General features: G+C 40.7%; 2 protein-coding genes across 2 annotated transcripts; one reads left to right on the top strand and one right to left on the bottom strand.

Moving 5' to 3' along the window:
- Positions 1-75: 75 nt before the first annotated feature.
- lcat (lecithin-cholesterol acyltransferase) lies at positions 76-4,981 on the bottom strand. The gene is made up of 8 exons (XM_028408295.1): positions 4,886-4,981; positions 4,213-4,430; positions 2,836-2,992; positions 2,553-2,668; positions 2,378-2,473; positions 1,392-1,616; positions 1,039-1,234; positions 76-775 (listed from the first exon to the last, which is right to left on the bottom strand). Exons 2-8 carry the CDS (start codon positions 4,367-4,369, stop codon positions 421-423), a joined length of 1,302 nt encoding a protein of 433 aa, XP_028264096.1. The 5' UTR covers positions 4,370-4,430; positions 4,886-4,981; the 3' UTR covers positions 76-420.
- Positions 4,982-5,340: 359 nt separating this feature from the next.
- On the top strand, positions 5,341-15,008 carry uba2 (ubiquitin-like modifier activating enzyme 2). Its single transcript, XM_028408284.1, has 17 exons — positions 5,341-6,130; positions 6,910-6,993; positions 7,068-7,138; positions 7,223-7,287; positions 7,368-7,468; positions 7,586-7,707; positions 7,945-8,012; positions 8,128-8,249; positions 8,554-8,653; positions 8,891-9,042; positions 9,242-9,335; positions 9,417-9,529; positions 9,618-9,773; positions 12,022-12,118; positions 12,469-12,574; positions 12,649-12,791; positions 13,756-15,008. The coding sequence occupies exons 1-17, from the start codon at positions 5,990-5,992 to the stop codon at positions 13,977-13,979; spliced, it is 1,959 nt and encodes a 652-aa protein (XP_028264085.1). The 5' UTR covers positions 5,341-5,989; the 3' UTR covers positions 13,980-15,008.
- Positions 15,009-15,389: the final 381 nt, after the last annotated feature.

Raw genomic sequence — 15,389 nt, 5'->3', positions numbered from 1 at the left:
ATCGAACGGCAGCAGAGGCCGCCGAACTGCATCCAATGATATTCTCTCTCTCTCTCTCACACACACACACGCGGCCCTTTGTGCCATTACATGTTTTATTTTGTAAATGAAACATCCCACCTTCATAGAAAAAAATATGCTTCATATCATTATCATGTGATCTCATTATTTATGTAGATTTATAAAATATATAAATCCTAATGGAAGCCCTATATCATAAAACACAACACAAAGATGCTACAAGTGAAACACCATACAAAAACATCCCCATTGCTATGTGTTCAATTAAGTTTCCTCGATTACCACCAAGTAATCAACACCAAATGTGAGGCAGATACAACAAAATAAAAAAAGAAAATGTAATAGTAGTTGTAATACTAATAAACATATCAGGGTCAAACCTCTAGTCTGCTGTTTATCTTAAAATCTGACATCAATCTCTTTGGGTGTGTCCGATTTGCCCTCCAGGATGTTTTGAATTTGGTTGAGCACTTTGTCGTGGAACACTATATCCAGGTGTGCCAGCCCTCTGAACTCTGTAACATGGACGGGCTTCTCCTGCTGCCCTGCCCAGCGTTTGCAAAGACCCATGCTGAAGCTGTCCACTGTGTCATCCCCGTCAGCATAAACATAATCCACCGGGTCTTCGTTGGGAAAACCCTCGTCGTAAATGTACGACACAGGAGTGGGAAGCCCGACTCCGTACATGCACCACACCTCAACACCGGGAGGGTAGAGATCACCAGTGAGGTTTTTGGTGTCCTCCCACATGTACCTGGGAAGAGAAAATTTATTATATTATTATACAAAATAAGCAGTTATTACATGTTTATTTCTGCAGTAAAGTTGGACATTCAGATAATCACATGAAGCTCTGACTTAGTTTTGAAGCCAGCCTCAAGTGGCTATTGGAGGGACTGCAGTTCAGCTCAAGTCAGCTTAAATTTTTAGGCCACAGCCACTGGTGTATATGATAAAAGTCACATTCCTTAGAATTCTCCATTTTTCCCACAAATACATATAATCACAATAAAGTACCAGCCATCCTCGAAGTCGATGTCTGTGAAGAAACGTTGGTAGTCCTTGGTGGTGTAGTTAAAGGTTGGCGTGGAGATGAACGTATGCTCCTTTGGCCAGGCGTTCTCAAAAGGCAGCATCCACGGATTAGTGGTTACCATCCTCTGCTCCTCTCGGATCTTGATGTTAGAAATCATTGGGATGCCGTCATTTTCACCTGCGATGAGTTTCAACGACAAGTTAAAAAAAATATGTGATGATTATGGGTTATAGTTGCAGCTGCTAAAATGTGACGTGGTGCTGTTGATTGTGCAAGTGACGCAGATAAGAGAAAATGTAAAAGACATACAGGTGTATGATGTGTGTTCTGTTACCTGAAGCCAGGACTCTGAGTGCTTTCACAGCTCCTCCCCATGGAGCTCCAAGGGAAATGAAGCCCCTGATGTACTTGTCCTTCCAAGCCTGAGGCTGGTGGTTGAGGAAGTAGAGGACGTAGTGGCAGCCCATGCTGTGACCCAGCAGGTAAATGGGTTTCTGGTACTGGTTGTACATCTCCTCAACCAGTTCCTGCAGCTTTGTTAAGTATTCTGCATTTTCATCTGTGGTGGGAATGGTAATGGGAAGAATGGCTGTAATGACTAGTAGGCTCAGAGATAAAGATTAGAGGTTGTTTAGGTGACCATCTCAGTCCTGTTTAGCCTTAAATGTGGTCAAAGCAAGAGCCAACAGGACAGATGGGCCACCAAGCCTGCTTTTGATGGTGAAGTGGCGCCCTCTGCTGTTTTCTCACAGGTCTTAAGCAGGGAACCTGCACATCAAGTTTTTGTTCAGACTTCACCTTCTGTGCGATGGCATGTAACAAGGAAACAGCTTACAAGCTAGCAGTTACATATTTGCACATTAAGCATTACAAACCATGGAACCACTTAAAGATGTAAGTCTAATATTTGTTGTTCTTTGCTCAGAGTTCATCTGCACTAGCTTTTGCTGGACTTCTGACTTTTAGATAAACAATCATCAATGAGCTAAAAGCAGCCTCAGCTCCTTTTGCAGCTGTGTTTTTATTTGTACACTGAGTCAGATGACAAGTTGTGATGAATCCACAGAAAAACTGTGTGTTTTACTTTTTTATTAGTTGTGCGATTTAGTACCATTAAGCCCATTATTTATTTTTGTTTTTTTTTTGTTCAAATTTTTTTTATAATCATTCTAGCACCAAGAAACAGGTGAATGGTGTTTAAGAGCCCAAACAGAGGAAGAAATCACATCTATTTTTTTTTTTACACATTTTTGCTATTATAAAAAATATAATATATATTAACTAGTTGTACCAGGTTGTGTGTATAGATTTGTTACTTACTAGGTGCTACTCTCCAGTCGTACGGCGCTCCACGGACTGTCTCATTTCTGACATAGCCAGCATTGACCAAATGCTGCACCATAGTGTAAAAATAACCTGCAAGGAGGTACAGCATACTCACACTTTACAATTCCAACAGCCTCAAATTCACATTCAAATAAAGTTTTTCTCTCACCAGCAAGTTTGTTATAGTCAAGAAACTCAACAGGATAAGTTTGCCCAAATCCTGGCACCCGCACCTGCACCCCTGGTGAGTTTGATGACCGCCGAGTCGTCCGGTTGTAAACAAGCCTGGGAGAGACATGGACAAAGACATTCAGCTCTAGCAAAAATATTCTCTAATAGCTGAGATGGAACTGAAATGTTTATATGTTTGTTGCCTGAGACCTGAGTGTAACATTAAAGAAAGCTCTGATTTGACCTACACAGAGAAAAAGGTGTAGAGCAAAGGTATTTACTTGATGTTATCGATCCAGCAGTCCACACCTACGGGCATGAACATGTTGAGGTCAATCCACAGGGGGAACCAGTTCTCTGTCTTCTTGTAGCACATCCAGTGCACCAGAGTGGGCTTGTTTATCTTGGCTTCTAGACGGTTTCCCAAGTTCCCCGGTACTGAACACACACGCAAACAGAAATCACATCAGCGTATCAAATAACAGGAGCTCACGCCAACATTAATTACTTCTGTACATCAGGAGGGGGAATCTGAAAATTTAATGGAATGTGGCATGTAACCAGGTTGCAGGTAAGACAACCACTGCAATGCTAAAATACTAAAAGAGTTGACTTTTAGGGATTATCAACAAGACACCTGTGTCAGCCTTAAAATGAAATACTAAGATGGAGATGTTGGCAAGAATGTGTGTTATTCATAAAGTTATGCAGTCAGGTATGTTCTAAATGTAGAAAGTCACCTTTTGCACTTTTGTTAAAAGGTAATTTTGTTTGTCTTTCCCTTGCAGCACCTGAACACATCACTCTCAGGGCAATGACCTTTTTGACTGGACACAGTCACTTGTAAGTGACAAGATGACCTTTAAGTCTTAATTTACCCACAATTTACAGCAAACAAGCCCTGCTAGATGTAAAACAGATTATAATATATTTAGATATGAGCTCTTTCTTCCCTTTAGAGAACAAGCAGAAGATTTCTTCACCTAATTTGGTGCCAAATGCTTGAGATCAGCTGTTGGATGTTTAATCTGCTTTCCTCATGATGACAGCCACGTCATCACTGAGAGACACTGCTGTGTTATACTTACCTCAAACAGACAGTAAAACCACAAAAGTGATTGACTTCGAATTTTTGAACCTGCTTATCCATAGAAAAGTAGACAATGAGCCCTTCTCTCTGATCACATCACATTAGCATATTATCTATGCCAGATCCTCTGATCAAGCAGCATCTCACAACAACTGTGTGGTCTCAGGTCTCTTCAACTTAATGTTAGACATAAAAGTTACATCTGGGCTGGGATTAGGAGTCTTGCTGTGGTAATGGTTCATTATTTAGTGGGAAATATTAGAGAGAATTGTTGATTTTTCAGGGTAAAAGAGAGGAGAGCTGAGGGCAAAGCGTGATCACTGGTTCACTTTTTGGCCTTTTGTGCCTAGAAAGCCAGATAAGGAGGAGACAAACAGTAAAATACAGGGTCAAATGTGCAGAGTTCAGTGTGTGACCTCATTAAAAAGACATAATGCAGACAGTCAGTGTGCCTTAGTGTTGCACAAGTATATTTTTCAGTAATAAATAGACAGAAATGTATAACACACATGACTCCTTCTGCTGCTTCACAGTAACTCAGCGACCCTTGTCTCTTCCTTGCACTTACCTATGATGAGTGGTGGAGTGCTGTTGCTTGGTAAATTTGGTTTTGCATTAGGAGGGAAGACAACATTGATGATCCAGAAGCCTGAGCAGTGATGGAGCCCCAGCAGAAATACAGCCAGCAACAGCAGCGGTGGGCACAAGTGTCCGCTGGATCCCATCTTTCCTTTTCCAGCAGCTGTGGCACTCAGGACGGAGCTTTGTCTCAGTTTGTGCAAAAAGCTGGAGACGGAGGCGGAGGCGGAGGCAGAGGCAGAGGCAGAGGCGGGCAGAAAAAAATGGTCACACAGGTGGGAACGTTTTATTTACTATGTCTGATGTAATGTGGCCTGCAGACTGTGGTAAAAAAAGTCTCTCTTAATCTGTGAGACACCTCAGCCTACACATCCCTCTACAATAAGGACGGTTAATCTGACAAATAAAACGTGTAGGTTACCCGTTGCCCTATTGATTGCTCCAAATCACACTGTATTTGTTTACACAGCAGAATGTAAATGATTAACAATAAAAAACACCGACAAGATTATCTTCTGAGGCAAGAACAGTCAGACTGTACAGAACATGTACAGGAATCACACGGGTATTTTCCCCCTTCACATAATGAACGCACACTTCGTTGTGTAATCGCGACGTTAAACTTGCACAATGCAGTAAAACATTTGCATGAGATAACCTACCTCCACTTCTCTTCGCACAGTGAACCGGGAGTCTCCGGACAGCGAGAACTTCCCGGCCAGCTGCTGCTGCTGCCTTCACGGACCTTATAAATATGTGGAAAAACACAACTACCTTAAAAAAAAGTGCTCTTGTTTTTCATATAATTTAGCAACCGGAAGTAGCCCAGGCGCGATTATTAGACTTACCACTCGGTTTATAAATTAAGTAGTAGTTAAAACAATAGATTCAATCAATCAATTGTTGAATTAAATTAAAATTGGTTCGATTGCTTCGATTTAAGATCAAATATATATATATATATAGATATATATATATAGATATATATCTATATATATATATATTTAATCTATATCTATATATATATATATATATATTTGATCTTAAATCGAAGTTTAACACAATGAAATATATGTATGTATATAATATATAATGTATTGGTGTTTTTTATTTTAAAATATCAGACAGCTACTTAAAGGTATGTGAGGTCACTATAGGGCATTCACTTTTTGTAACTACATGTTTGGCTGCTGTAACTAGGGCATGAGGTCATTGGCTCACACTATACCTGTACTTGGAATATGCCTCACCACAGCAAAACTGTAGCCTATAGATGTGCATTTGGATTAAGTCATAAATAATTACAGACGTTTTGTAAGAAACTGTAAATGCCTCAGGTATTGCAACATTAGTATGTACATACCCATGGAGTTAACATAAAATACAATCACAACTTAGTTGTCTACAATAATACAACAGAATATGCAGTAACACAACAAATCCATGATTAAAGAACGGCTAAACTCAAACAGAAGACCAAATGCTATAACAACACAGGAATGGATTAGTATGTAGAAAAATGTCATAAACAAAACAATGCAGCGAAAATGATTTTATTTATTAAATTACTTAAGTGTAGCTACATTTTAACTTGCCAGACATCACAAGAGGGCGCTAAAGAAATAAACAACAGCAGCGCGGAATTCAACAGTAAGAAGAAGTCAAATGACCCGGAAGTGGGCGGTACTTCGGGTCTGTAGAAGAAAAGAAGCTAACCGCTAGCCTCCCGGTGTTGCAGGCTTTGGTTCTGTCTCTAAACGACTAACATGGTTCATCTAGTGGGTTCCCTCCGAAAAGAGCTGGCCGACTCCCTTTCCACCTGCAAGGTCTTGGTGGTGGGGGCAGGAGGGATCGGCTGTGAGCTTCTTAAGAACCTCGTCCTCACCGGCTTCAAAAACATCGAAGTGGTCCGTCACGTTTGTGTTTATTTGTGTGTGTGTGTGTGTGTGTGTTAGCTAGCTGGCTAGCATGCTAGCCAGGTCTTTGTGCTGCACAGACAGCTTGGAGGTGTGCGGGCTGGGGCTAATTGCTGGGACGTGGCATTCAAACATTGATTATGTTGTTTTCTCGTTGTCACTTCTGGGCCTATAAATGGAGCCGGACATGAACTAATAAAAATGTGAACTCCATAGAAAGGAGGCTGACACATTTGGCGCCATTAACGATGCTAAGTTAGCTAGACAACTTCTTTCTAATGTGACGGCTAGCAATCCGTTAGGCTGGCCGAATGCCAACACAGACACCGCTGTACAGCTCTGTTTAGCTGGGTCAGGCTATGTTCTACAAGAACTTAAACAATTATTGTCAGAAAGATGTGTAACAGTTTTAGTTTTTGCATATGAAAACTGTCACATTACGTCTTCATCTGTGTCCTTTGGTAGAAGAATATAAGAATATACACGATTAGTTCTTTTCTTCAATGTCACTCGTGGTTGTTTTGACTTGTTTTCACACTTGTAACCTTCAGTCTAGAGAGCAAAATATTGTTATTAGCCTTTTTTTGAGCCATAACAGAGATTTGTTGTCGGGTTTTCTTTTTGGAATTATGACCTCAATTAATTTATATGATAATATTTGTAAAAGAGAAGCTCCTTTTGCCTGACGTTGATCTATCTCAATTTGTGAATGTCATGAATGTCACATTACATGTGTATGACTGACATTTTAACCTTTCTGATTGTGACAGATCGACTTGGACACAATTGATGTCAGCAACCTGAACCGGCAGTTCCTCTTTCAGAAGAAGCATGTGGGCAAATCTAAAGCACAGGTATGCAACCTCTTCTGTCATGGGTGGCTTTACGTTGTTGTAATCCTGTTTAACTTTGGATTCTGGTTTTGCAGGTGGCCAAAGAGAGCGTCTTACAGTTCTGTCCCAGTGCCAACATCACTGCCTATCATGACAGCATTATGAAGTGAGTGTTTGTCTGTTGCAGTTTGATCAGGAAGAGCGATCAAAGAGTCTGTGGAACTGATAAGGCATGTCTTTTCTCCAACAGCCCTGATTACAACGTGGAGTTCTTTAGAAAGTTCATGCTGGTGATGAATGCTCTGGATAACCGAGGTATCCTCACCTGAATTCAATTCTGAAACATTTTCTGTAGTTCATTACTAATCATTTAAAATAATGTGTTTCTTCTCCAGCTGCCCGCAATCATGTGAATAGGATGTGCTTAGCAGCTGATATTCCTCTGATAGAGAGTGGTACTGCTGGATATCTGGGACAAGTCACAGTCATCAAAAAGGTACCGTACCATATTCACAACTGTCCCTATGATTAAAAAAAGTATATATATATATATATACATTGATATATTATAAACTTCAGAAAGTCAAACTGTCCTCTTATTTTTATTTCCCAGGGAATGACTGAGTGCTATGAATGCCAGCCAAAGCCTACCCAGAAGACCTTCCCAGGATGCACCATTAGAAACACACCATCTGAACCTATTCACTGCATTGTCTGGGCCAAGTATCTTTTCAAGTAAGGCTCATTCTCATTAAAAGTGTTTTTGAATTGGACTACAATACAAACACATTTTGATTACACTTGATGTGTGTGCCATTCTCAGTGTGCAAATTATTTTTGAGGGATTGGTCAGTTTATAGTTATTGTGCTGGCTCTGCACATGTATGAAAAAAGGTAGATTATGTAATATAATTTTTAAACAACATCATTGTGTATGCTGTTCTGTAGTCTTATTTTGTGCTGCAATTCTAGTCAGCTGTTTGGAGAGGAAGATGCAGATCAAGAAGTGTCACCTGACACTGCGGACCCCGAGGCAGCATGTGAGTCAAAGCACAGCATTACATTGGTTCAGTTGGTGGCGTTTCTGCAGCTCTAGTGCTTACTTTACTTGAGAGAACTTTAAGGTTAAAGCACATCTTTCTGTTCTGTAAACAGGGAATCCAGAAGACACAGCAGCTCGTGCCACAGCGTCAGAAAAAGATGGGGACATCAAACGTGTCTCCACCAAGGAGTGGGCACGATCCACTGGCTACGACCCCATCAAACTCTTCAACAAGGTACAAGCTGGACTAAGCCACTGTGTAATATTGTTTCAGATACAGCCACTGCAGCAGCGCATGTTAAAGTTAAAAGTTAAAGTTAAACAAATGAGCATTGTTTTCAAATGGGCATGGAATGACATGGAATGAATGGAATGGCTGTGTTCAGCCTGTGGTTCTAATAATAATGCAGTTAGGAATAGTAAGTTTGTATTACATTGTCAGAACTGAGCTTTGAAAGTTGTAGTGTGTCTGCTCAGTTTGCTGTGAGAGCATATTTCCACCTCACTTCATCTCAATAACCGACTTGACTCCTCCCCAGCTGTTCAAAGATGACATCATGTACCTGCTGACTATGGACAAACTGTGGAAGAAGAGGAAAGCGCCCATACCTCTGGAATGGCAGCAGCTGGAGAAAAGCAGTATGTATTTTTAAAGAAATTATATATGTGCCAGTCTAATTGCTGATAAATGTTTAGGTCTGTTTTTGACTAAAACAGTGATAGTATATTTAAAATTCACTGCTGCTGTCTGCACACAGCGACCTGATACACATAAACACAGACACGTGCACACACAAACGCAGATGCAGAACCAGAGCGGCTTGCAAAAGGTTAAGTTTGGCCGTTTGTTTATTCACATTTGTTGGTGTGTTCCAGTGTGTTCTCAAGAGGAGACTCCATGTTCAGGTCTGAAGGACCAACAGGTTCTGGGTGTTTGGGGTTATTGCCAGCTGTTTCAGCACAGTGTGGAGACTCTCCGCTTACAGCTACAGGACAAAGGCGAAGGTGCAGAGCTGGTCTGGGACAAGGTAAAGAAATGACAGATACTTGACTCAGAAATGTTTTGAAAAAAAAAGTCCATGCATGCTATACACTAGAATATACCTAGAGTGTTATGTTTGTCTGGTGAGTCAGTGCAGATTAAAAACCAAGTTAACAAAAACACAGTAAACTTTCATGTACAATCATGCTCTGCATTAGAGGTCAAATCCTTCCTCTGTCTCTTAGGATGATCCTCCAGCAATGGACTTTGTCACTTCAGCAGCCAACCTACGTATGCACATCTTTAGCATGAACATGAAGAGTCGCTTTGATGTAAAGTGTAGGTCAAAAATATCCTTATACAGTGGTTCATTTATACACGAGAATAAATGTTTCTAATAAAGTGTATGATTTGTTTCAGCAATGGCAGGTAACATCATTCCAGCTATTGCTACCACTAACGCTGTTATTGCTGGACTTATTGTGCTTGAGGGGCTGAAGATCCTGTCTGGAGAACTGGAATCCTGTCGCACGGTTAGTGAAGCTGTCACCTAGTATCCACAATTGATAGACATTGGCCAAAGGTCATGAAACATATTGTAACTCTTATGTGTCTTTCAAGATTTTCCTGAACAAGTGTCCTAGCCTGAGAAAGAAGCTGCTTGTTCCATGCATTCTGGACCCGCCCAGTGCCAACTGTTACGTCTGCGCCAGTAAACCTGAAGTCACAGTGAAGCTCAATGTCCACAAAACCATGGTCCTTACTCTGCAGGACAGGGTAATCTTACACATCCATCAACTCTAAAACACTAACCACTCTCTCAACACTAAATGCAATAAATAGCTTAACCATGCAGGGTTTCCTGCAGCGCTTTATAGTTAAGGCGGCCCGCCTTGACAACAAACGCCCCCGTCTTGTAGGCTTGTGCAAAATCCTATCGTGTGCAATTAATCGTCAGAAAAACTGTCACCGATTAATATTTGCCACTTATCGATTACGGCGATTGGTGCCTCTTCATGATGACGCATTTTTGTGTGCAACGTCCTCTCACCATCACCCGCAAGCGTGCACATGTGAGCCCACAATAACAATAATGGCATAAGGCAGTGGTATTCAGCTAAATGATGCGGAGCAGCACGTTCCTAACAGAGGCTCAACGTCTGTCACCATAAGCCGGAGTACGAAAAAAAAAAACGCATGCATATAGTGCTGCGCATGCATACGCAACATGCATTAGGTGTGAAGCGTGGAGTGTGGAGCATTGGTTGTTGCCATAATAACCAGATTTTTGCTTGAATCAAAAGAATAAACTCTGGCTGCCTCCCGATCTTTATTTATGGACTCCACAGCAAGATAGGAAAACATTACAGACGTCTGACCCTCCAGCAGATATTGGAAAGAATTCCACTCAGCCGAGAATCCGCGGTACATTTGGTCAGTGTGCTCCTTACGACCAAACTAAGCGCTGGTTGATTTGCACAGACATACATTTAAATGTGAAATTGTCTGGTTTGTTTGTCATGTTGCCAGCTGCTGTTCTACATTATGAGTGAAAACATGCACTAGTGTGTGACATTAATTTACACAGACACATTTTTTTAACTTGAAATAATCACTGATGTGACTTTTCTGAACTTATTTGTCCTGTTTAATTTTAATGTGCCCAGATGTGCTGCTTTGCGACCTTAAGATAAGAACATTTGAAGGACAAAGTTACTTTAAATGTTTGCTTCATTATTATTTTGAAGCAGTTTGTGCATTGTGCAATGCATCCGTTATCAATAAATAACAATAAACAATGTGGTGATTTAGAGTCAAAAACATGTAAGTGCAATTGTCATTAATTAATCGTCAAATTAATCGTTATCGGCTAAATGCCACAATTAATCGTGATTAATTTTTTTGCCAATATTGCCCAACCCTACCCTCTTGGACTATGTCCCCCCAAAAAGAAATTCTGCTGCATCCCCACATGCATAGACAGTGAAATGAGGCAGAATAGCAGCATCTGTTGGTTAAATATGTTACTGTGCCATCTATCACATGTTGCTACCAAGCGGCAACCTTCGGGGCTCAAAGTGGAAGCCCATGCGGAAGTGTCAAAACTTGTAATTCACGCTGCAACAGCTGGGGGTTGGCTCCAGAAGCGAGTAACTTCCCATAGACTCCCATGTTAAAATGGCCGACTTCACAGCAGAAAAGAACATGTTTACAGCCTGGTACAAAAAACCACTCTGGTCTCAGATGATAGGTTCTCTTCTAGTGTCAATTGTAGGGGGGGTGAATTTTTTTACAACTCACTCGTTTCCATTGTATTCGGACTTAAAATTACGCATAATTATGGGCGTTGCCGCTTGAGTGACAGACAGTTGACGTATCACAGCGTGAGTTTCCTGCTTCCACGATCGCCCGCCCCCCTAAACCCCGCTCGTGCTCCCCCTCTTTGTCCATATTCGGAATTTTAGTTGACGTGACGCTGCCAACATGGCGGTGGTCATCACGTCCCGGAACCTCCCACCGAGACTCAAAACCGCTCTTCAGAAACAAACGGGTGACGTCACGGAAACTCTGTCCATAGTTTTTACTGTCAATGGTTGCTACACCAGCATTAGAGAAGGGAAGACACTCATTATCCGACAACTGGATAGCAAACAGCAACCTGGCATCGTTGTGGAAAGGACATGTGGAGCTGAGATAATTATTCATCTAAACTAAACACGAATAGTGTCCTATCGACTGCTTGTCCACATATTCTGTGTTAACCATTTCTGCTTCAGCTTCCTGACCGTAGTCGGAGAGCACAGAGGGGCCGTGTGCATTTTCAGGGATGAGTGTTGATGCTTGTGGTTAACCCCCGTCACACAACAGCAGAAGTTCAGTGCAGGCCCAGAGCACTTGTTCTTCCTTGCAGAGCTGCAGCTTTATTGTTTTACTCTGTACTGTACATTTACTTTCTGCCGCTAACAAACAACTCACCACTAACAGGAACATGACCTTTTGTCTCTCTTTTACTGTTACTGTTTAGATCCTGAAAGAAAGATTTGGTATGGTGGCTCCAGATGTTCAAATTGAAGATGGAAAAGGAACCATCCTTATCTCTTCAGAGGAAGGGGAAACAGAAGGTGAGGACTGTTAAAGAGATTTACTTTTTATTTTTTCTGTCTTTTTTTTTTTTTTTTTTAAGTTTGAGCTTTAACTTTTGGCTGTTTTGAAGAAGAAGAAAGTCATGGTTTTTTTCTCTGAGGAGTGAAAGAAACGGATAAGTCAGAAATGTTTGGATGGAACTAATGTAAAAGTGGAGCATCACAATTCTCCTTCAAACAGAAGAGGGCGCTCTTCTAACATTCATCTGTTTGTTCATAGTTGAACTATTAAAAATCTGTTACTTAGAAAGCTGTCTGCTTGAGTAGCAATCATTAAATTGATGATGAAATTCAATGGCTTTTCCTCACATGTAATCTTTTCTTGACAGCCAACAACAGAAAATTTCTTTCTGACTTTGGGATCCGTAATGGCAGCCGTCTCCAAGCTGATGACTTCCTCCAAGACTACACACTCCTCATCACCGTCTTGCACACGTGCGTACCTCCTCACATGAATGAAATACTTTATAGAAGAAAGTGTATAAATTTGTCATTTTTTTCTTTGGCAGAGAGGAACTAGAGCGGGACCTGGAATTTGAGGTAGTAGGTGAGGCGCCAGACAAAGCTCCAACTCCTCAGACTAACCAGGAGGAGGTAAACAGTATCACCAATGGCAACAAGGACTTTGCCCAGCCATCCACATCCTCTAAAGGTCAGAATCTTCTGGACTCCAAGCAGTTTCATTTGTCACATTTTTAGTCACTGGGTTAAAGTGTACCCACAGAAAAATAAAAATAAAACACTACATCTATATACAAAGATAGGCATACATGTTGGTTGATATGTAGCACACAAAGTGCTACAACTCCTGTGTTTAAAATGCTCCCAGCAGTCAGTGTAGCAGGTAAGCTGATGCACTGACACACTCCTGGAAGGTTGTATACAATAAATCATTTTCTGTTTTCAGTTTAACTCTTAACATAATATCCCTGAGAATCTTTATGTTTCTCATGTGTTGCATAATAATAGCTGATAATATATTTATATGAATAAAACTTATTAGCCCCAAAATTCCAGTATAGGTCAGTCTGTGTTGTCCCCAAAATGTAACTCCGCTTTCTGTAGATATGATTAGAATACTATATGTATAAATATAAAATTATTAGTAACTGTATATATTTTATGGCTCCCTGGCTGTGCTGCAGAATGCACCATTTTTTATGTTTTACAGATCTATTGCCTTAGGCAATTGCTTAGCAATAATTACATGCAGTTATTTTTAAATGGCTTATATTTTTAATATGGAACTATACTTTACCCTATACATTAATTGGACTTTTGTCAATTCTGGCTGTTTACACAGTCTTTCTTATGCATTTATTTCACCCAACAGGATTTGGCTAATAAAATTATGATGTATGCATGGATATTGTGGAAAATTAGGCACCAATTAATTGCTGGTTTGACATATTTACAAAATAATTTGATTCTGTTTGAATCAGTGCTTCAGATACCTACAGTTGGTATTCAGGATACCACTGTTGTAGTTTAGAATGTTAATTTGGCTTTTTCATATTAGTTTCTTCCCTTTTAACATCATAAAGACTTAAATTACTGTTGTTTTTTTTTTTTGGTAGCCTTGTCTTTTGTGAAAAACAAAGTGTCTTCTTCTGCAGTCTCAGCTCCTGCAGAGGATGACGACATCATGATAGTGGACTCAGATGAGGAGGAAGTGGCGTCGTCCAGTTCTGCAGCAGCAACCACTGGCACCAAAAGGAAGCACCCAAGCACAGAAACTGGTGAGACATCCACCAAGCGCCCACGGACAGACCAATCAACTGCAGCAACTGCCTCTGCCGATAATAATGATGATGACGATGACATAATCGCTCTGGACTAACACCTCTCCTGAACGACTGAGGACTCTGAACACTTGTCATTTTGACTCAAGACAGACAGTAGACTTAAATATAACACCTCTTTATGAAGAAGAGTTTACTGCCCTGGTTCGTCTTTCGTCACTTCCCGTTTGTGCTTTCATACTCCCTCCACTCTCTTGACATGTTGCTGTAAATAGATTTTACATTTTAAACAGTTTTGGAAAATACATACACTTTCTTGTTATTTTTTTCTGGTCCTTATGATGGTTCTCTTGATGGTTAAAAAAAGTGCTTTTTTTGTATTTTTTTATAAACGTACTGTATTTCTCATGCTACACAAGTCAGGGTGTTTTTGTGCTGTTGTCAAGTTTCAGAAGAACACAATTTCGAAACCAAAACATGTTCTAAGTTGTAATATTGATTTCGGTTGTAATGAAGGGGGCGGGCAGACAGGCAGGTCCAGGCGCCTGCAGCTTTAGCCCAGGTGCCTGCCTGTTTGGGACTTTTAATATCTGTAAGCAGGTCAGTAAAACACACAGGCACTGATAGGAGAGTTTGTGGCCAGTTTGTGCTATGGGGTGTTAGATTGCTACCTCTTTTTTATAGAACTAACATGCGCTGGCTGCAAATATGTAACCATGCCCTCCAGAACTTTGCTACAGTTAAGATGTCCAGTTTTAGAGAATCAGAAAAAAGAACAGCCACAGACAGGAGCTGACATGTCTCTTTGTGAAACGGCAACGATGCCTTCAAAAGGCTCGGGTTTATACCCACGCTAGTTGTAGTTTAATGTTACATGTGCTTTATATTCAAAAGACTTGGTTCTGTGTGACAACAGAACCAGAGGTGGAGCAGTGGTTTTGTTTCATACTGTGGGAGTTAAACTGTATCGCGTGACAGCAGCGGAATTCCTGTGGTGTCCTCCAGTCTGACCCCTGTATCAGTGTCCATAATTTCAGTTTTCATTGTGATCTGACTTGTTGAAGGGCTGTGAAAGCTCTTTGGACCAATTTGATGAAGACAATAAACTCAACACGTGCAGAGGCTTCTTTTTCTTTGTCCTCATTTGATTCCCACTAGTGTTCCTGTACTCACCATTAGGCTGAAGGTCCGATATAGTTCAGCCTTTAACCCTTTAATAGTCTGCTCAACCATTTGGTAGAGCACGTTTTGAGTCACTATATCTTATTGAAAAAAGTGGGGAACTTAATTCTACTTCATTGAGCCATCTCTACCACTCGGTTGACATATGCTATGATCAAAAAAATCCACTAGATGTCACTCTACAGATCACAATAGGCCTTTTCATTTGGTCAGCCAGCAGGAAGTTGAAAGTGAAGAAGAGCACTACTGAGATGTGGACTATTTTTGGATGAATTTCAAAGATAAGCTTGGTTTTCTTGCCACATTATATGATTTAACATGTTAAT

The sequence above is a fragment of the Parambassis ranga genome, chromosome 6, assembly GCF_900634625.1.
Source record: "Parambassis ranga chromosome 6, fParRan2.1, whole genome shotgun sequence".
Lineage (NCBI taxonomy): Eukaryota > Metazoa > Chordata > Actinopteri > Ambassidae > Parambassis > Parambassis ranga.
The sequence above is the reverse complement of the archived record's forward strand: the minus strand, read 5'-3'. Positions and strand labels throughout refer to the sequence as shown.